We start from the raw sequence: 22,294 nt of genomic DNA, 5'->3' as shown, positions 1-22,294 counted from the left end.
TAGGAACCTGTGGTTCAGCTCCAAAGTCCATATGATATGGCGCTTTAGGGTATATTATATCAAATACATTTAAATACATATAAAAACCATCAAAAATGAACTAAGCACCACGGGAGGTGGCTTCCCTCAAATCACTCCAACAAACGGACAAAAGAGTCTCAATTACCCTTTGGGGGTCTAACATAGTTTGTAAGGTCCATTGGTCAATATGCAGCTGCGGTTCAATCTATAAGTTCATGGGGTCTTTTAGTGTATATTTCATTAAAGAAAAATATAAGCACCACCGAAAACTTAGCACCACGGGAGGTGGCTTCCCTCCCATTAGTCCAACAGACAAGAATATTAGTGTATAACACTCTTTGTGAGCCTTAGTTGGCTTGTAAGGCTCATTGGTCCAGATGCACCTTGGGTCCAATCTACAAGTCCATGGGGTCCTTTAGCGTATATATAATTAAGAAAAATATAAGCACCACCGAAAAAAATTAGCACCACGGGAGGTAGCTTTCCTACAATTGCTTCAACTGACATGTATATGGGTCTTAATAACTCTATACATGATGGTTTGTAAATATAGTCCACAGGCACATATGGTCCAATCTACAAAAGAACAGGGATCTTTTGGTGTATATATCATTTAAGAAAAATATTAGCACCACAGAAAAAAAACTTAGCACCACGGGGGTTAGCTTCCCTTACATTGGTCCAACCGAGTATAGAGGTCTAACGTACTCTATTGGGGTCTTAATCGATTTGTTATGCTCATTAGTACACAGGCACATATGTTCCATTCTATATCAGTCCTGGTGTCTGTTGGTGTATATATCATTTAAGAAAAATACAAGCACCACAGAAAAAAAAACTTAGCACCACGAGAGGTAGCTTCCCTCCTATTGGTTCAACCGACGTGTATAGGGGTTTAAATCACTCTATTGGGGTCTACGTTGGTTTCTAATTATCATAAGTCCACATGCACATATGGTCCGATCTACACAAGTACTGGGGTCTTTTGGTGTATATGTCATTTAAGAAAATATAAGCACCACAGAAAAAACCTTAGCACCACGGGGGTTAGCTTCCCTTCCATTGTTCCAACCGACGTGTATAGGGGTCTAAATCACTCTATAAGGGTCTAAGCTGATTTGTTATGCTCATCAGTCCACAGGCACATATGGTCCAATCTACACAAGTACTGGGGTCTTTTGGTGTATATGTCATTTAAGAAAATATAAGCACCACAGAAAAAAAACCTTAGCACCACGGGGGTTAGCTTCCCTTCCATTGTTCCAACCGACGTGTATAGGGGTCTAAATCACTCTATAAGGGTCTAAGCTGATTTGTTATGCTCATCAGTCCACAGGCACATATGGTCCAATCTACACAAGTACTGGGGTCTTTTGGTGTATATGTCATTTAAGAAAATATAAGCACCACAGAAAAAAAACCTTAGCACCACGGGGGTTAGCTTCCCTTCCATTGTTCCAACCGACGTGTATAGGGGTCTAAATCACTCTATAAGGGTCTAAGCTGATTTGTTATGCTCATCAGTCCGCAGGCACATATGGTCCAATCTACACAAGTACTAGAGTCTTTTGGTGTATATTTCATTTAAGAAAAATATAAGCACCACGGGAAAAAACTTAGCACCACGGGAGGTAGTTTGACTCCAATTGGTCCAACTTACGTGTTTAGAGGTCTAACGCACTCTATTGGGGTCTAAGCTGATTTGTTATGCTCATCAGTCCGCAGGCACATATGGTCCAATCTACACAAGTCCTAGAGTCTTTTGGTGTATATTTCATTTAAGAAAAATATTAGCACCACGGAAAAAAAACTTACCACCACGGGAGGTAGCTTGACTCCAATTGGTCCAACTGACGTGTTTAGAGGTCTAACGCACTCTATTGGGGTTTAAGATGGTTTGTTAAGCTCATTAGGCCACAGGCACATATGGTCCAATCTACACAAGTCCTAGAGTATTTTGGTGTTTATATCATTTATGAAAAATATAAGCACCACAGAAAAAAAACTTAGCACCACGGGGGTTAGCTTCCCTTCCATTGGTCCAACTGACGTGGTTAGGGGTCTAACGCACTCTATTGGGGTCTAAGATGTTTTTTTAAGCTCATTAGTACACAGGCACATATGTTCCACTCTACATATTCATGGGTTCCTTAAGGTTATATTTCATTAAAGAAAAATATAAGCACCACCGAAAATGGACTTAGCACCACGGGAGGTGGCTTCCCTCCCATTTTTCCAACAAACTATTATATGGGTTTATAACACTTTTTGTGAGTCCTAGCTGGTTTGTAGGGCTCATTGGTCCACATGCACTTGTGGTTCAACTTTTAACTCCATATGGTGCTTTAGGATATATTACATCAAATACAGATATAAGCACCATCAAAAACGAAATAAGCACCGCGGGAGTTGGCTGCCCTCATATTGGTCCAACAAACGGGTAAAAGGGTCTCAAAGGGTTAGGGTTAGGGTAAGGGTTAGGGTTAGGGTTAGGGTTATAGTAAGGGTTAGGATAAAGGTTAGGGTTAGGGTTAAAGTTAGGGTTAGGGTTATAGTAAGGGTTAGGGTAAGGGTTAGGGTTAGGGTTAGGGTTAGGGTTAGGGTTAGGGTTAGGGTTAGGGTTATAGTAAGGGTTAGTGTAAGGGTTAGGGTTAGGGTTAAAGTTTGGGTTAGGGTTAGGGTTAGGGTTAGGGTAAGCGATAGGGTTAGGGTTAGCATTAGGATTAGCGTTAGGGTTAGCGTTAGGGTTAGCGTTAGGGTTAGCGTTAGGGTTAGCGTTAGGGTTGAGTTAGGGTTAGGGTTAGGGTTAGGGTTAGAGTTAGCATTATGGTAAGCGTTAGGGTTAGCGTTAGGATTAGGGTTAGAGTTAGGGTTAGGGTTAGGGTTATGGTTAGGGTTATGTCATGTAACCGTAACCCTAAACCTGTTACTTTAATACATTATTCGTAGAGTATAGATCTGCATCGTTTAATTTTACTTCTCTAGCACTTCATCAAACTCAACATTAGTATGAGGCGTTAGGGTTAGGGTTAGTGTTAGGGTAAGGGTTAGCATTAGGATTAGCGTTAGGGTTAGCGTTAGGGTTGAGTTAGGGTAGGGTTAGGGTTAGAGTAAGGGTAAGGGTTAGGGTTAGCATTAGGGTTAGCGTTAGGGTTAGCGTTAGCATTAGGGTTAGCGTTAGGGTTAGCGTTAGGGTTAGCGTTAGGGTTAGCGTTAGAATTAAGGTTAGGGTGAGGGTTAGGGTTAGGGTTAGGGTTAGGGTTAGAGTTAGGGTTAGGGTTAGGGTAATGTCATGTAACTGTAACCCTAAACCTGTTACTTTAATAAATTATTCGTAGAGTATAGATCTGCATCGTTTAATTTTACTTCTCTAGCACTTCATCATAACTCAACATTAGTATGAGGCGTTAGGGTTAGGGTTAGCGTTAGGGTTAGCGTTAGGGTTAGGGTTAGCATTAGGGTTAGCGTTAGGGTTAGGGTTAGGGTGAGGGTTAGGTTTAGGATTAGGGTTAGGTTTAGGATTAGGGTTAGGGTTAGGGTTAGGGTTAGGGTTAGAGTTAGGGTTAGGGTAATGTCATGTAACCCTAATCCTAAACCTGTTACTTTAATACATTATTCGTAGATTATAGATCTGCATTGTTTAATTTTACTTCTCTAGCACTTCATCATAACTCAACATTAGTATGAGGCCGACATAACTTCGTGAAAATTATATATAAATAGCCATAGTCTGCTAGGCGCTGATCTCACTGCATAAAGCCTTTACTGGATGTGTAAAATCCTGTAGTATGAAAGTGTAGCGCAATATATTTCAAGTCTTAAGATGACTGATATGTAAATTTGTGCGCTAGAAATTTGAAGTCGTACATCTTTACGTATAGTCATATTTCAATTCGGATGTTAAGCAAAACCAGATCGAATTAAACGATTAGCCAAATTTATCTTAATCTTGCACTGCAACTGCATAGTTGTCTTTTGAAGAAGTACTGTCTTTGGGCTTGAAATGTAAATAATAAAACCTAATAATACAAAGAAATACATAACCTCTGACTGTGATTGGATATTCAATGCAAGACATATTTTCCTTTTATATTAACTTTTCTATTATTAAAAGTTGTCTTTCTCGGATGTAAGATGTAACGTATCTGCTCTTTTGCATTGTTTTTAATTCTGTCGATAATATTCACATCTACAGTGCTGAATTCGCAAGACATTATAAACTAGAACTTTACTTTTTGTTCTCTTTGTCTGAGACAAACCACCGGTGTCCTAAGCATTAGGCTCAAATGCTATGTGAATGGTATTATAGGCGGATCCAGGGATCGGGGGGGGGGGGGGGGGGGGTGGGGGGTCTTTCGTGTGAAAAAATTGGTTGATTATATATTGAGTCACTGAGGCATGACTGGAGCCTTCCTTTAATCAATCAGTGTCCCCTCCTCATGACATGATCATATCTTAAGATACAAAATCCAGAATTAAAGCCGAATATGCCAAGTCTACAGCTAAAAATAAAAGGTCTAGTGTGGTAGATCTGAATATGTAGCTTCTTTTACTGGACATAACATACTAAGCGCTATAGACATTACATTTCGTGTGTTGATCTGTATATGTACAGCGCATAACTTTATGTCTACAGAGCTAAACTATACATTTTCAGTTACAGATTTTTAACTCATTTATCTCGTCTGTACCACCATCGCTTGATTTTTATATCGCTAGTTTTAATATCTTCAATGCTGGAATGTCCATCTATGGCGCACAGATTAAGACTTCATTACTCCCTTATATGTCTTGAAGTTGAAAGCTTTTTGCAAAAGTTTTATTAACTTTCATTAAGGTTTTGAACTAAGTTATTGATCTCTACACTGTATTTAAATGCAAAAATCAAAAGCCCTTTTAGCAGTAAATACCAAATGCGTTTTAAGAAACCTTTGTAAATTTTGAAGAAGAATGTGTCCAAGTCATGAACAAAATGCCATGCAGGTTAGAGTTACTGAATCTTAAAGAATACAAATAAAAACATGGTTCATCTTAATATTAGTTGCGAAACATACCATTCATCTTTTGAAAACGGGGAACAGTTTGGCATCCAACGAAAATAGATAAAAGACTACCTATTAAGCAATACTTTACAAAACACCAAAATCACAAAAACGACAGACCAACCAAATACTGTTGGTTATATCTGTAGCTCTTAAAAGGTAGTCATACCTTGGTCCACTAGTGGTATCCATCGTGACGCTCATGGCGATTACAAATCTGGTGATAAGTCGATTTTTCAGTCAAGGAAAATAAAAAAGGAATATGGCTTTCCCAATTTGGAATTCACCCGTGGTCATCTGTCTGGCAGATATTCTAAAACGGCAACCCAAATAATATCAGCTTCCGTAAACCTTTTATCAGGGGCTTACTTTAAATTTACCAATTGAAATATCTGATCTACAGCATCTTGCAAAGTAATCATGTTCGTGTATGGAAACTATGAAATATCTTATCAACTGGAATAAGTCCAGTTGATGGTCCTGTCAATTACGTTATTACATAGAAATGGAAAGCTCAAGATAGGAAAGCTGAAATCATTTTTTTTTTGTCTTTATGTTTAGTGCAAAACCACCCTAATTGGTAATTGCTAGATGAAAGTCATTTTTTTACATAAATAATGCCGTTAGTTTTCTCGTTTGAAATGTTTTACATTGTCATTTCGGGGCTTTTTATAGCTGACTATGTGGTATGGGTGTTGCTCATTGTTGAAGGCCGTACGGTGACCTATAGTTGTTAATGTTTGTGTCATTTTGGTCTTTTGTGGACAGTTGTCTCATTGGCAATCATACCACATCTTCTTTTTTATATTGGCTGTACTGATGGTATCCTTTATTTCAAAATCGGAAAGGAGGACTGGTATCAACATTGTCACCAAACGTAATTATTAAATAGAACATCCTTTCCATTTGGAAAGGGAAAGTACAAGGGTTAGTCTAGCTTTTAAGATATCTTCTTAACAAGCTCCAATATCATGAAGGTCTTATTTCAACGAAGAAACGATGGACTAAAAGAGGCTTTTAAAAGGATATTAATTGTCTGTTGAAAAACAAAGTCCTTCAAACCTAAAAAGTGGGTAAAAAAATCTTCATTTAAGGACAATCACTCCTTAAAAGGCGACAGTCTACTAACTATGTACTCAAAATTTGAGTTTGTTAGTAGATCTCAGATATAGGAAGATGTGGTATGAGTGCCAATGAGCCAACTCTCCCTCCAATTAACAATTTATAAAAGTAAACCATTAAGATTTTAATTTTCTATTTATAACAATTCTTATCATTTGAAAGCAAACATATATACAAACAAGAAAGAAGTTAAAAATCGTCATTTAAGGGGGCTCCTGGGTATAAATGATTTTTTTTTCTAATATAGGATTTAGCTATATTTTTTCATAAATGAACTTTATCATATACTTAAAAGAAAAATTAAATAAAAAAATGGGATCACCGTTCATTTAAGCTAAAATCTGCCTCTGGAAGAAGCATACATTTTTGTTAATGTCCTTTTTTCAGTTGAACTAATAGGAGAAAAAGAGGAAACATCGAAATAAAAAAATTACCTAATATAAGAAATCGCTTTCATTTTACAATTATTTAGTCTATGTACAGCTTATTTGAAAACAATAATAAAAAATATAGGTCACCGATGAGTTAAAAAAGATATTTCAAATTTAAGCCAAAAAAAATGGCATTTTTACACCAAAGGGAGATAATTTGGAGCTTTTTCAATTTTTAAAGTCATCTGGGGCCAAACCAAATCATTTTTTGGGGTTGTTTTTTGTACCATATCATAAAGTAACAACTAATAGTGTAACAAATAAAATTTGGAATGAAAAAAATAAAGGTTTGATTTTTTGCTAAAATTTTTGTACCCACGAGCCACCTTAAGGGCAATTACTCCAACAAGGAGTCTTTGGTTATTTTTTTCCATTTTGTCTTAATTGTAGATGTTGCATTGTTGATCATTTTTAGAGTTTCTATCTATCTAATATAATTTCAAGATAATAGCTACAATGTAAAAAAAATTGGGAAGTGTCCATATGACACAGTTAAAGCCCCTGCTTGCATAAAATGTTATAAACGAACATACATCCACAAGAACAGTAAAAGTAATGTTTATGTTTGAAATCATAAAATTCAAATAAAAGTATGAGTTCTGCCAAACCGACACATACTAGTAGGTCTTATAATCATTTCATACTCATACACATAATTACTATAGTATCTTACTAATCAATAATTAAAAAGAAGATGAACTCCTTCTTACAGAAATGTTTCCCTCTTGTGCAGACTTAATACCAAATATAATTGTCCTTTTACTCATGATAATTGACAAAATCAGGTGATAAAAACACTGAGATCAATGACACCAGACACAAGACAGACATCTAAATATAATTTATCAAACTCTTCTACCATCTGAAATGAAAAAAGTTGAGATCAGCATCCCTATGTCTTGCATTCTGGAACATATGATTTATATTCTATTGCTTTGATCATTCAGTAAGCAAGAACATGTTTATGCTTAGTTTAACAGGTTTAATTATTTAATGGACATACAGAGAAACTTCAAACAGAAGACAAATGTTTTATTTGTGATTTAAATTGTGGTAGTTCTGAATTAATTCATAAAAAATACAAAGACAGGTATTGCATTATAATCTTATTTAGTTTATTAATCAATGAATATTCAAAACAGAAGTTTCATCTATGCAGATTAACTTCATTTAACATGCAGCACAATGTACAATCAAATAAAAGTTTACAATTTGTTACAATTTCAAATTAAACATAAACTATGCACAGCAATCCAAGCTTCTTTTACAGTTTAACTTTCTATAAATCTAATATATATGCATACAAAATTCTTAGAAGTATCAGTAGGTAGGAGATACATTAATTTTAAATGTAATAAGTTTTTCAAATTATTATCTTTTCAAATAAAAAAACAATTGTGTTCATTTGTAAATGTTTGAAAAAGTAACATGTCAACTTAAATGATGTTTCAAATTCACCATCAAGGTTGATATAAAAAAAATAAGCCATTACTATGTAATTGAGGGGTGTGCAAAAGAAATAATTAATTTTAATACATTTTGATACATATCATCTCTTAATTCAAAATACTACAACTACAGGATTGTTTGACAACCTTGAATATAAATAAAGATAATGTAATCAGCATAAAATTACACCTTGAGTACATATACACCAAACATATTCTGATAAATAAAAAAATATTAAAGGGACACAACTCCTGAAAATAACATATATTTAATTTAAAAGTAAGGGACAATTTGCATCAGCAGATATAAGTTATCATCAATTGTTAGGAACATTAATCTTTATTAAGGGACAAATCTATCTGTCAGTGATAATACTAAAATGAGACACTTTAATTTACAATTTCAGAAAAATAATTTAGAAGTAGAGTTATCTCCCTTAGTCATTTGATTTTGAAATAAGAACTAATTTAAGTAAAAAAGTCATATTGTTTGATTTTACAAAGTATCTTGAATTTCTGCAACATAAATTTCTCTAATACAGTGTTAAATTGTCTGTCTTAAAAAATCTTTAAAATTCATAAAAAAGAGAGAGGAAGACTTTTAAATCTGTGCACAGTAGATTTCCTTTATGTTGTTCTTTTTGAGTAAAAGGTTGAACTCCAATCATAAAGCTGTAAACAAAGAAGAAACAAATATTGACACATGTTTTCAACTTTAAAAATTTAGAATTCTATGAGTTGGAAAACAAATAGTCTTGCATAAAGTTAGGTTAATAAGGGGAGATAATTCAAGCCTTGAAAAACTTTAATCTAACAAATTTACTTTTACAATACATCTTCAAGTATATAATAATAGTAAGACTGATATTTTAAGAAACTTTCTTGAACCATTTTTTTAAGTGTAGTTTTTGTTATGTGTGTTTTAGATTGAAAAAATAACATTTTCACATCTATTGTTTTTTAACAATAAAATCTTTTTTTTTAATTTCCTTCAGATGGAGTTGCCTTGTCTTCTCTTTCTTGACAGTTGGTCAGCTTGGGTATAAATAAGTTGATTTCTCTTCATTCTTTGATTCACTGAAAAAGTAAAGCCGTAATCTATTAAAATAATAACTTGAAATTCAAATACATGTTTGCTACTGACAATTGTTTAATGCTACATAATCAAGCAAGATAGAACGAAATAAATTGTATGAATCAGTAAAATCAGCTCCCTAACAGATTGTACATGTATTTGCCTATGAGACAAATCTTTACAAGAGACCAAATGATACAGAGATTAACAACTACAGGTCATCTGCCACCTTTGTTATATGATAGAATAATTGTCTACTTGAAACTTATATTTATCCAATTGCATATACTTATTGTTTACTTTAATGTGTGATAATTTATTTAGATTATGTGCAATGTAATTTATCAAAATATGTGAAAATGAATGAACAAATTATTAATTGATAAAAAGTGTGTATACATTGATTTATTTTACGTGTTTACATTTGTATACACTATTAATACTTAAGACGTGCATATTATCCTACCATAAAAAGTTGACTGTAGGCAAAAGCTGTGAAATGATCAAAATAATTTCATTCTTTAGCTGTAATACATCTGATATCTGAACACTTTTGATGTCAATTTGGATAATCTGCGGAAAGAAAAACAAGACTTAGATATCTAGTTAGACACACAATTTCATAAAAATGATGTACAATTAAGAATCAATAATTTAGCATATGATTTTAAATATCAAACTATAATGTACATGTCATGTTATTTATGATTTTCTATATGTGACTGTTCCAAGTCAGCAGCCTGTTATCATTGCTGAATATCATATTTGTTGTTTTTTTTCTTCTTTTTTACAAAGCTACTTTATGTTTAAGGTGCTTATTTCATACTATTCCATGTGCTCCTGTAGAGGGTTTTTGCCTTGAGGACAGGAAGAGCAATGGAGAATTATCATAAGAAATACAATTTTTCTGACTTTTAAATCTCCTCACAACATTTGTTTGCATTTACACAGCTTTTAGGATATAAACCTGTCAGTAACATTTTGTGCATACATGTAGACCAAATGGCCCTATAAAGCAAAAATCAAGTTTTTCTTTAATGAAATATATCACAAAACTCCTGGACCCGTAGATTGGACACATACAGTGGGCCATATAAATCATGATAGACCTCTCAAAGTGCTTTTTTCATCCATATACCTGTTTATTGGATCAAGGGGGTGGAAGCAATCATCTGTGGTGCTAAGTTCATTTTTGGTGGTGCTAATTATATTTCTTAAATGAAATATACCACAACAGACCTCTGGACTAGAAGATCGCCCCACATGTGCTTTTCAAACCATCTTGGACCCAAAGAATGTGTTAGACCCCTAAATCTGTCTGTTGGGCCAACGAGAGGAAAGCTACCTCCCATGGTGCTTAGTTTGTTTTTCTTGGTGCTTATATTTTTCTTTAATGAAATATACCCTATGAGAACCCTTAACGTAAAGATTAGACCACAGTTTCCTGTTGACCAATGAGCCATACAAACCAACTTAGTACCCCTAAGAGTATTTAGACCCCTATACCCATCTGTTGGACCAAATGGAGGAAAGTAACCTCCTGTGGTGCTACATTTCTTTTTGGTGGTGCTTATATTTTTCTTCAGTGAAATATAACCAGAGACCCCTAGACTAATGTAGATTGGACCACAGTTGATTTTAGACCAACAGGCCTTACAAAGCAAATAAGAACCCCATAGACTATTTTAGACCCACTACCAATCCTTTGGACTATTTGGAGGGAAGCTACGTCTCCAGATGCAAAGTTTTTTTGGTGGTGTTTATATTTTCATCAAATAAAATATAAGATAAAAGACCCCTTGACTTGAAGAGTGGATCAAAGTTGTCTGTGGACCAATGAGCCTTACAAACCAACTTAGAACACCAAACAGCATTAAAAATTATTTTACCCGTTTGTTGAACCAATGGATGGCAAACCACCTCCTGTGGTGCTAAGTCAATTTTCCGTGGTGCTTATATTTTTCTTAAATGATGTGTACATCAAAAGACCCCAGGACTTGTGTAGTTTGGATCGTATGTGCCTGTGGACAAATGAGCTAAACAAACCATCTAAGACCCCAATAGAGTGCTTTGGACCCCTATACACGTCAGTTGGACCAATTGCAGGAAAGCTACCTCCCGTGGTGCTAAGTCCATTTTCCGTGGTGCTTATATTTTTCTTAATTATATATCCACCAACAGACCAAGCTAGTATTTGTGTAGATTAGACCATTTGTGCCTGTGGATTAATGAGCATAACAAACCAACTTAGACCCCAATCTAATGCCTTAGACCCCTATACACGTCAGTTGGACCAATTGGAGGGAAGCTACCTCCCGTGGTGCTAAGTTTTTTTTCTGTGGTGCTTATATTTTTTTAAATGATATATACACCATCAGACCCCAGGACTTGTGTAGATTTTATCATATGTGCCTGTGGACTAATGAGCATAACAAACCAACTTAGACCCCAATCTAATGCCTTAGACCCCTATACACGTCAGTTGGACCAATTGGAGGGAAGCTACCTCCCGTGGTGCTAAGTTTTTTTTCTGTGGTGCTTATATTTTTTTAAATGATATATACACCATCAGACCCCAGGACTTGTGTAGATTTTATCATATGTGCCTGTGGACTAATGAGCATAACAAACCATCTAAGACTCCAATATAGTGCTTTAGACCCCTATACATGTCAGTTGGACCAATTGGAGGGAAGCTACCTCCCGTGGTGCTAAGTTTTTTTTTCTGTGGTGCTTATATTTTTTTAAATGATATATACACCATCAGACCCCAGGACTTGTGTAGATTTTATCATATGTGCCTGTGGACTAATGAGCATAACAAACCATCTAAGACTCCAATATAGTGCTTTAGACCCCTATGCATGTCAGTTGGACCAACAAGAGGGAAGCTACCTCCCGTGGTGCTAAGGTTTTTTTTCTGTGGTGCTTATATTTTCTTAAATGATATTGAACCAACAGACCCTAGGACTTGTGTAGATTTTATCATATGTGCCTGTGGACTAATGAGCATAACAAACAATCTAAGACCCCAATAGAGTGCTTTAGACCCCTATGCATGTCAGTTGGACCAATTGGAGGGAAGCTACATCCCATGGTGCTTCGTTTTTTTTCTGTGGTGCTTATATTTTTCTTAAATGATATATACATTTGTACACCAACAGACCCTATGACTTTTGTAGATTTTACCATACAATGTATGTGCCTGTGGACTAATGATCATAACAAACCAACTTATACCCCAATAGAGTGCTTTAGACCCCTATACACGTCAGTTGGACCAATTGGAGGAAAGCTACCTCCCGTGGTGCTAAGTTTTTTTTCTGTGGTGCTTATATTTTTTTAAATGATATATACACCAACAGACCCCAGGACTTGTGTAGATTTTACCATATGTGCTTGTGGACTAATGAGCATATAAAAACAACTTAGACCCCAATAGAGTGCTTTGGACCCCTGTGCACTTCAGTAGGACCAATTGGAGGGAAGCTACCTCCAGTGGTGCTAAGTTTTTTTTCTGTGGTGCTTATATTTTTCTTAATGATATATACACCAACAGACCCCAGCACTTGTGTAGATTGGACCATTTGTGGCTGTGGGATCATGAGCGTAACAAACCATCTTAGACCCCAAAAGACTTTTGTAGACCCCATCTTCCTGTTTATTGGACATTATGGTGGAATTTAAGCTATCATCTGTAGTGGTAAGGGTTTTTTTTGGTGCTGATATGATTTTTTTAATAATATACCAGAATTGGCCTCTGGAATGGACAACACAAGTTTGGTCCCAAAGCTCTGGATGTAAGACCTTAAGACAGACAGAAGTTTCCTGATTTCCTAATCCGGTGCTTACATCATTTTTTGGTGGTGCTTTAAATTCAACACTATTTTCAATGAAAAAACATTCCGGTGGATTTTTAAATTGGATAAGATATCCCGTCGGGGACTTTGTAATAATTATCTGAACCTAAACAGTTAATTAGACAACCATACATGCCTATAAAATGTGAAGTTCAGTGTGGACTAAACAAACCGGATGTTTTGATTTAATTGACCATGCGCAGCTATTACTACGAGTTTTCGATCCGAAACAATCTAAAAGCTAGAAATAAATCGAACAAAAAAATGACTGAGACCTTGTCTCAACCATAAGACGGGTTACCAGAAAAACGACAATCCAATCAAACGGTGGTGCTTATAGTGGTTTTCATCACGTTTTGATATATATATTATCACTCACAATGGCACAACATGGACATGGGCAACATCAGAGGCCCATTCAACAAGACTGGGCCAATAGAGAATACATTGAAGTTATAACTGGAAGCATAAAGAAAATATCGGACTTTTTAAACTCGTTTGGTAATACAATGTAGTCCCCTATTCTTTTTATATGACAAAAATTGTCAAGCACCTTCTGTCTGTATCGAATTATAGTTATCCCGTACCATTGTAAACTGGTACCAACGTCAACTCGTACCACTTTACAAAAACTCGTACCAATGCAAACTCGTACCACTGCTAACTCGTACCAACTTATTTAAATGGTGTTTAATGATGTATATAATTTACTTCCCTCAATACCTCTCAAGCCTGTAAAATGTATATAATTTATAGGACGATGACCAATTTGTAGCTAATGTTCCCTGTCTATTGGATCGAAAATACTGTGGTAGATTTGCTTTGATGTCTCCTTTAAATAGACTCTTTTTAAACTTTTACTGATAATTATTGAATTTAATTTTTAATCATTCCAAATAATTTTTTCATGAAAAAATCCTAGCAATCAAAATGATTTCCAAAATGAAATTCTTCCTTTTTATAAATAACAAGTTACAATGAAATGTAACTGTTTCCTGTTCCAGAATTTTCCCGCCATAAAGCACACGGCTTTCAACAATTGTAAACATAGCATTCGATTTGTGATCATGGATAACCAGCATTAAATTAATTTGATTTGGGTATTTTTCGTCTATTAAAATCCAGTATAAAATTCAAGTAATTTAACATTAGTTTTATTAAGTTTACAAAAAAATATCATAAAATATTTGTAGTTTTTAATAAATTTTTGATGGTACGAGTTTGAAGTGGTACGACTTCCCAGTGGTACGAGTTAACTTTTTTGGTACGAGTTAACATGGTACGAGTTTCCGTTGGTACGAGTTAACTTGCTTCCTCTGTATCCAGCAGGTCAGGAATAACCACCAATTGGTGGATTATACCTCAATTGACGTATAATCCACCAATTGAGGTATATTGGTATAGACCAATTGACGTATAATGCAACTTTTTTGTAATAAAATGCTGGTGTGAAATAGGAGCATGATTTTGCAACTTGCAACCTATTTTATGACCCTTATTGAGTCTTCCAAAAGTTTCAGTTTTGTCAAAGCCTGCTGCATCTCTTGAGAATGCATGATTTCAACAATTCTTTTGTTGAAACATTTGTACATTTGACCATGATTGACTCTTGATAATGAAAGTCAAGTATTAACAAAGAGCTCCATTCACCTGTTGAGTTGTACTCATGATCACATGACTGCAGACAGTAAGGATGTCCATTGACAGGTGCTTACAGGTAAATTTGCCAATCAAGGATTGATAAGATAACAATAGAAGAAACTGCAAATACAATTATTGATTAAATGCAATATGTTATGTCACTATACTAAACTAGGAATCTTTGACAAGTTTTCATACCATAATATGGTTTTAAGAAAACAATGCTCCATTTTGGTAGAATAATTTGATTTGAAAAACAAAGAATTATAAACCAATTGGTCTATACCATTATACCTCAATTGGTGGATTATACGTCAATTGAGGTATAATCCACCAATTGGTGGTTATTCCTGACCTGTCCATGGTATCTGTATCTGTAGTGGTACGTGTAGAATCCTATTAAGGCTTTTATACACGGTGGAGAAGAGCGCCGTTGTTATGGGCGGTGTTCTTGTAGAGCGGTCTTAAATGCCTCTACAGAACCTGCATGCACAACTTTATCTGGTAGTTGGTTCCAGTGAATAGTTGTTTCCACAAAAAATGAATGTTTGTACTGTGGTTTGTTGCTATTTGGTACTTTCAGTCCTCTGGTGTTATTGATACATGTAACTTGACGTTCGATGATATTGTCAGTTTCACAGTTGAAGTAAGTTTTGGCTTTAATTGTTCGTTTCGGTCTTGCTGGTATGACAAAATTGTCGGCTGGTAGAGCCGGCACCGGACCCTCAACCACCTTGTAAATCAGGATAAGACGGAGGCTGTGTCTTCTTTCCTCTAACGTCTCCATTTCAAGCTGGCGTCTCATATTAGTTATGGACCCTGTTTCCCGACTCCTGTAGTTTTTCTTTATGAATCGTAAGCCTCTGTTTTGGATACGTTCTAGTTTGTCAATATCCCCTTTCATATATGGGTTTCAGATTGTTGCGCCATATTCCATGGTTGATCTTACAAGGGATATATATGCTACTTTCCTACATGCTTCTGGTACGTTCCTCAAGTTCCTCCGAAGAAAGCCCAAAGTAGCGTTGGCTTTCTTGCTGATGTTATTTATGTGGAAGCTCCATTTCAGATCGTTTGAGATTTGGAGTCCTAAGTACATGTAGGGGTTCACTTGGACTTCTTGTAGGATGTGTTTATTAAGTGTGTAGAATTTGTCTGCTTTTTTGTTTATGGATAGAACATAGCACTTTTTGGCGTTGAATCGCATTCCCCATTTGTCGGCCCAGATTTCTAGTTGTTCCAAATCTGTTTGTAGCTTTTGTTGGTCTTGGCTATTTTTAATTGTTCTGTATTGTAGGCAGTCGTCAGCAAATAGTCTTACTGATGATGTTACACTGTCTGGTAGGTCATTGATGTGGCACAGGAATAGGATTGGTCCTAAGACTGTGCCCTGGAGGACCCCAGAGTCGACTGTTGTTTCGCCAGATGATTCACCTTCCACGATGGTTCTCATTGATCTTGCAGTTAGGAAGTTCTTAAGCCATTTGTGTGTATTTCCTTTAATTCCATACTGATCTAATTTATGTAATAATTTGTTGTGTGGTACGTTGTCTAAAGCTTTTGAAAAATCTAATATGCCTACGTCGATTTGATGTCCCTTGTCGTGTTCTTGTAAGAAGTCTTTGATGGTAGTTATGAGTTGGGTTTCACATGAGTATCTTGACCTGAAGCCGAAGTTTAAGTTGGTTAGGATTTTGTTTTTTTCCAGATGTTTAAGAATATAACTGCATACGATGTGTTCTAGAATTTTTCTGATGACAGATGTTAGGGATACAGGTCTGTAGTTTTCTGCCAGGTGTTTGTCTCCTTTTTTGAAGATACTGGATATGTTTGCGTCTCTCCAGTCTTTTGGTAGTTCACCTGTGTCTAGCGAGCATTGCATTATGATTTGTAGGATGGGTGCTAGTTGTTCAGCACATTCCTTGAGTATGCGGTTTGGGATGTTGTCTGGTCCAGAGGCTTTATTTGGGTTTGTGGTTTTTAGTAGTTTCTCCAGCCCCTTTTGGTCGATCGTTAGAGGTGTTATATTGATTTTTGCTCGTATTCTTGTTGTTGGTAGGTAAGTGTCTGATGTTATTGTGAATACGGACTGGAATTGTTCTAGTAGGAGTTTGGCTTTTCCTTTACTGTCACTGACAAGAGTAGTTCCCTTTTTTAATGGTGCTATTCCTCCTGAGTCCTGGCGTTTGGATTTAATGTATTTCCAAAACGGCTTTGTGTCGTTGTTGTTTAGGCCCTCAAAGATGTTTTGGTTGACATATTCATATTCTGCTTTCCTCAGTTGTTTCTTGCATTCCTTTTGAAAGGACCTATAATTTGACCATTTGTTTGTTTTTCTGGCTTGTTTGTATAGCCTCTGTTTTTTCTTTAGCATTTTCCTCTGTTTGTGTTTGATCCATGGGATGTTATTTCTTGATCTTATCTCTTTGTTCGGAATGTTTGTATTCATTGTTTTTTTAAGCTGACTTTTGAAGGTGTCCCAAAGTTGATGTACCTCAGCTCCTTGGTGATGTTTTTCTTTGACCTCTTCTAGGGTGTGTTTAAGGTCTGTGGCGATTTGGTCCCATTTCACCTTCTTGTAGATATAGCATTTTCTTGGTAAGCTTTTTTGATGGTGTACTTTTGTTTCCAGGTGGGTGATTATAATGTCATGGTCTGATATACCTGGTACGTTTAATTTGATGATTTAACTAGAGTTGGATTCGTAACAAATACAAGATCTAGGAGGTTTCCTTCATGAGTTGGTACAGTGTGTATTTGTGTCAGATTATATGTTTCAGCTATATCAACTAGTCCTTCTTGGATTTCTCTGTCTGGTCCAAGGGCTGTTGCAGTGTCCCATATGATGTCAGGGCAGTTGAAATCTCCTGTTAGAATGACATTGGTGTTCCCATTAGTCCTGGCTTTCTCAAGTGACTTTTGCAGTTCATTTAGGTGTTTTTGATCTCTGTGTGGCATGTAAAAGGATCCAACTAGCAAGTCTTTGTTGTTTTTAATTTTGATCTTTACCCATTCAATTTCTCCATCAGTAATTAAAGATGTTTGTTCGACTGATGTAATGGATTTCTCTAAAAGTACAAATACACCCCCTCCAAGGGTCCCTCTGTCATTTCTGTATACATTATAGTTAGTTGGGAATATTTCGCTTGACATTATGGCGTCTTTTGTTGGATTTGATCCTGGTTTTATTCCTTTTAACCATGATTCTGTGGCACATACTATGTCTGGTTTCAAGTAGTGGAGTGCTGCCTCAAATTCTTGTTTTTTTTATCTTTTATGCTCCTGCAGTTGATTGTCATGATGTGGAACACCTTTAGCTGTTGTATCGGTATCTGGATGATTCGTTCCAACTCCGATTCGTCCCAACAAATTCATCCCAAGTTGCTTGGTCAATTCGTTCCATTTTTTTTACAAAAACTGGTCAGTTCATTCCAACTTATTCAAGAACAATATTAAACAATATTAACCATTTTAATAGCCTTATTAGTTTTTTTTAGGCTGTTCTTATATAAAATGTATATAAATACTTATCTAAAAAAAAATCTATGGTTTATTTATTGGGAGGAAATTTAATTTAAAGATATATTTTACTCATGATCAGTTTCCTGTACAAAACCGAAAAAAAGTAACTTCATAGAAAGATAAAAAAACAAAAAAAATGGCTTGGAGGTGTGGAATTATAATACATATTTTTGATAGGTCAACTTCTTTCAAACCAATGAAAAAAGAATTTGAAACATAGATGTTCTAAAAGATTCCTAATTTCATATATTATTTTTATATTCCATCATGGAATCTTCCTGTTTTGGTGTCATTGTTTTGCCGATTTTTGCCATGCACTGTAGGTTGATTTACACAAATTCAGTGATATACGGACATTTAGTCTACATTATAAAAAAAAGTTGGAACAAATTGTTAAGTCTGATTAATTATGATATAAATCAGTTAGAACAAATTGCTAAGTCTGATTAATAATAAACCAAATCAGTTGGAACGAATTGACAATTGACTTGGTAGATCTTGGTACGAATTGTCCTAATCTGGAACGAACTGGCTTGGAACGAATCGGACTTGGAACGAATCGGACTTGGAACGATTTGACTAGCATTCGTTGTATCATACATGTAATTTTACATTTATACATGTTAAAATGCATTGTTTCCTGAATTCAGAGACAATTGATCCTTCTTTATGTGTCATAGCAATTCTTCATTTATTGAAGATTATTCGCCTGGTGTCAAATAAAGAATTTCAAGTATAATTTACAAGGTTACCAGAAAAAAAGAGAAATCAATCCTCAAGAAACAAAATCTTAATAAAAATAATAGCTCAGTTGATAACAATAACAGTTAAGGGTAGAAAATAGGATTGAGAGCTGATTCTCAGAGCATACTCTTGAATCCCTTCACTGTACTGCATTAAACTATTTGTATAATTTGTTGTGTCAAATGATTCCAATCTATGACTTTATATGTGAGTATAATGATTATTTATAACTGTCTTTAGATGTTTGCTTTCACTGAATATAGTGTAGATTGCTACATGTATGTCTGGTTCTATTGTCTAAAGGGATTAAAAGGTTAAAATTGATGTATGGACTGCAACAATTTCTTGTAATTAAGTAGAAGAAAATAAGTTTGTACATTTGTATCGTAAGGGCCTTAAAATCTCAAGTGGGAACCAATTTAAGTCTGTCAACATTTCAGTAACTAACCTTGTGTTATGGAAGTGGTTGCATGTGAAGTGGACTGCTCTTCTCTTATGTTTCTGAACTTTTTCAATTTTTATAATTTGATGTGGATCCTAAATTGTTGAGCAGTACTCTAATTTTAGTCAAACAAATGCATGAGCTTATTACATGTCAATTTAGGTGACACTACTTAAACATTGAAGTATAAACATTATTTATATTTCAGACACATCATGTAGATCTAGACTGGCTACTTTGAATGAGAAGTTAACACAACTGGAAAGAAAAGTTGAATATATAGAAGCACGGGTAACTTTAAAATTTGTGTATTCAAAACAGCTCATCTTTTCTTTAAATCTTTCTTCATTTCTTCCACAAACTGATTTTTTTGTTCTAAGTGAATCTCCAGATATTTCATAAAATAAGCAAAGTTTAAATACATTGTACAAAAATTTATGAAATTTTACTTTCTTCCATCTTGCCCCAAATGTTTTATAGCTGAGCAGCAGATATTTTGGGTATGTACATGTACAGTACATGATGAATAAATTATAACAATGATATAACAAAGAACTGGTGACCCCATAAAGAATTGAATGAAGATAAATACATGTACATGCACATTCTTACCCAAAAAGGTTTATGGCATTTTGTATTTGATAATAACAATAAAAAAGCAAATACATTGTGTAAAACAAAATAAATTCACATATTAACATTGATACCAAACTTCATGGATTGAGGAAAATTAGTAATTTCTTTGTTTATAATTAGCCAATTGTACAAACTCAGTCGTATACCACATGTACCCAACCTCTTAGTCTCGGATTTATGTATTTCATTTAAAAAAATATTCACATGGTTAATCAGATAAAAATGAAAATAAATTTAATACCACACAAATAAAAATGTATCAACATTAAACAAGTATGCAATATTGACTATGTTGACATGCTTGAGAAAAATCATTTTTATTGACAAGGATCTAGAGTTCATAAATATTTTAAACTGATAATCTTATTTGAAAATAAAACATAATCCATTAAAAACTGTTGCGCTGTACATGTAAATAGTTTTGAAACATGATATAATTTTAGTGTACAGAGGATGAAATTATAGATAATAATGATTCTCTAGAAGATACGGCATAGAGAAGTAAATGTCTGCTGTGGTGGTTCATGATGCACTTTATAAAAATATTTGAAAACAGATTTATCTTCCCATTCTGAATGTTTAAACTTTCTTTCTTGAAACTCACAGAGTGACATTTCTGCAAACTATCTCATTCAAATTAAATCTAAGGAATATTAGAAAGGAAGAGAAAAAAAAGTGGAAATAGAGAATGGAATAAAGTACAATTTTCTAAAACTATACCTGAATTTACATTACTGCACATTAATGTAATCCTAACATTTGATGGCAGTAAAAGAGTTGATTCTTGTAAAAATAAAAACCCTTGCAATGATGTGAAACCATTTTCTTTAATCATATAAGTATATTGAGAGTCAAACCCTAATTAAAGTAAATAATAGATGGTATACCTGTGACACTTCTTTTAAGCTGGTTTTTTTCATTATTTTTGTCTTCTCTATATCTGTATTAGGGAATAACTTGATTTTAGGATGTGACACATAAATCAATTTCATATTTTGTTGTAAGGCACTTCCTGTTTAACAATGTTTAATATTTAGTGAAATACATACTTGTAAAGACTTGCTTTTCTGTTGAAATCTCAACAGATACTTGTTTTTTTTTTTTATTCCTACCAAATGCACTTTGTGTTATGGTAAATATATGGTTTGTTTTGTTTGAAGGCTTCAGAATATTACCACACTTGTCTCCACACTATTTACACTTTTGCACTTACATATATTCAAATACACTTATCATTAACACATCTAGGCCTCTTGGATGGCAGGTTAATTGTGTGCATACTTGAAGTTTACTTCTACACTACTAAACATTTTTCTAGTTTCTTTTTTGTAATTGGTTACATCATTTTTGTTCAATTTCTTCATACAAAAAAATAGTCAATTTTTTCTGACTTCCTTGCTAATAAATCAATGTTTTTCTTCTGTATGCAGACTGTGAGAATGCTCAAGTTTTGAGTTTGTTCAAATTGTATAGGAACTAATTATAGTCATTCATCTTTTGTTGGATTAAAATATATATAAGTTTCATGTCAATATGATTATATGAACATGTGCCTATCATGTTAAAATTGGAACATATATATGTGCATAAACTCTCATCATGCAAACCAGTAACTGACATTATCTAAACTACACAAAAACATTCATGAAAATAGAATCCACTAATTTGTATCAATAACAAAAACACAAAAAAAACACACATGAATGAGTTAAAATCCATACATATTACATGTCTGCAAGATATTTAGATGTTACCTTGTTGAAGTTTGTCTAGTGACATTATTTCATTATGATGATGAATAAAGAACCATTTGCCAAATCACATACAATAAGTAATGGTTATTAGAGACCTGTTCACTTTTAAGGATTTAATGGTTTTTGGTATATCCATCCTTGTTTTCTACATTTTAAATTTATGAAAATGTTATAATGTAAAAATGATAATTTTAGTAAACAATATTACTACAATGTACAAGTTATGATTTGTATTGTTGATATATTTTCAGGTTACTAAAGGTGAAACGTTACAATAATGCCAAGAGAAAGAAGATCTGAGTTGTGGACATAATGTTGTGGAATTCCATGTACATTTGTTGTGGTTTTGACATAGAAATTCTAGACTGAAAGTTGCAAATATGAAAATAACATAAAAAAATTGATAAATAAGCTGAATTTGTTCAGTATACTGATTGACTTACATTCAGACTACAAACATTTTGTATTTTAATGACTAATAAAACTTAAAAGTGCAGTTGAGTTAAAATACCTTTTATATCTGCAACACCCTTTATATTTGAAAAATATATAAAAA

General features: G+C 34.3%; 2 protein-coding genes across 2 annotated transcripts in view; one reads left to right on the top strand and one right to left on the bottom strand.

Annotated features, from left to right (window-relative positions):
- Positions 1-13,903, bottom strand: part of LOC134726092 (protein RD3-like) — a 26,703-nt gene extending 12,800 nt beyond the window's left edge. The window contains exon 1 of the mRNA XM_063590498.1: positions 13,553-13,903. The gene's annotated coding sequence lies outside the window, so the exon portion shown is untranslated. The remainder of the gene's footprint in view (positions 1-13,552) is intronic.
- The window catches only part of LOC134726108 (protein BRICK1-like), a 22,928-nt gene extending 634 nt beyond the window's left edge, over positions 1-22,294 (top strand). Inside the window, exons 2-4 of the mRNA XM_063590509.1 lie at positions 13,383-13,500; positions 19,557-19,639; positions 21,990-22,294. Of these exons, the coding sequence (XP_063446579.1) occupies positions 13,383-13,500; positions 19,557-19,639; positions 21,990-22,016 (228 nt within the window). The 3' untranslated portion in view covers positions 22,017-22,294. The remainder of the gene's footprint in view (positions 1-13,382; positions 13,501-19,556; positions 19,640-21,989) is intronic.

The sequence above is a fragment of the Mytilus trossulus genome, chromosome 1, assembly GCF_036588685.1.
Source record: "Mytilus trossulus isolate FHL-02 chromosome 1, PNRI_Mtr1.1.1.hap1, whole genome shotgun sequence".
Classification (NCBI taxonomy): domain Eukaryota; kingdom Metazoa; phylum Mollusca; class Bivalvia; order Mytilida; family Mytilidae; genus Mytilus; species Mytilus trossulus.
The sequence above is the reverse complement of the archived record's forward strand: the minus strand, read 5'-3'. Positions and strand labels throughout refer to the sequence as shown.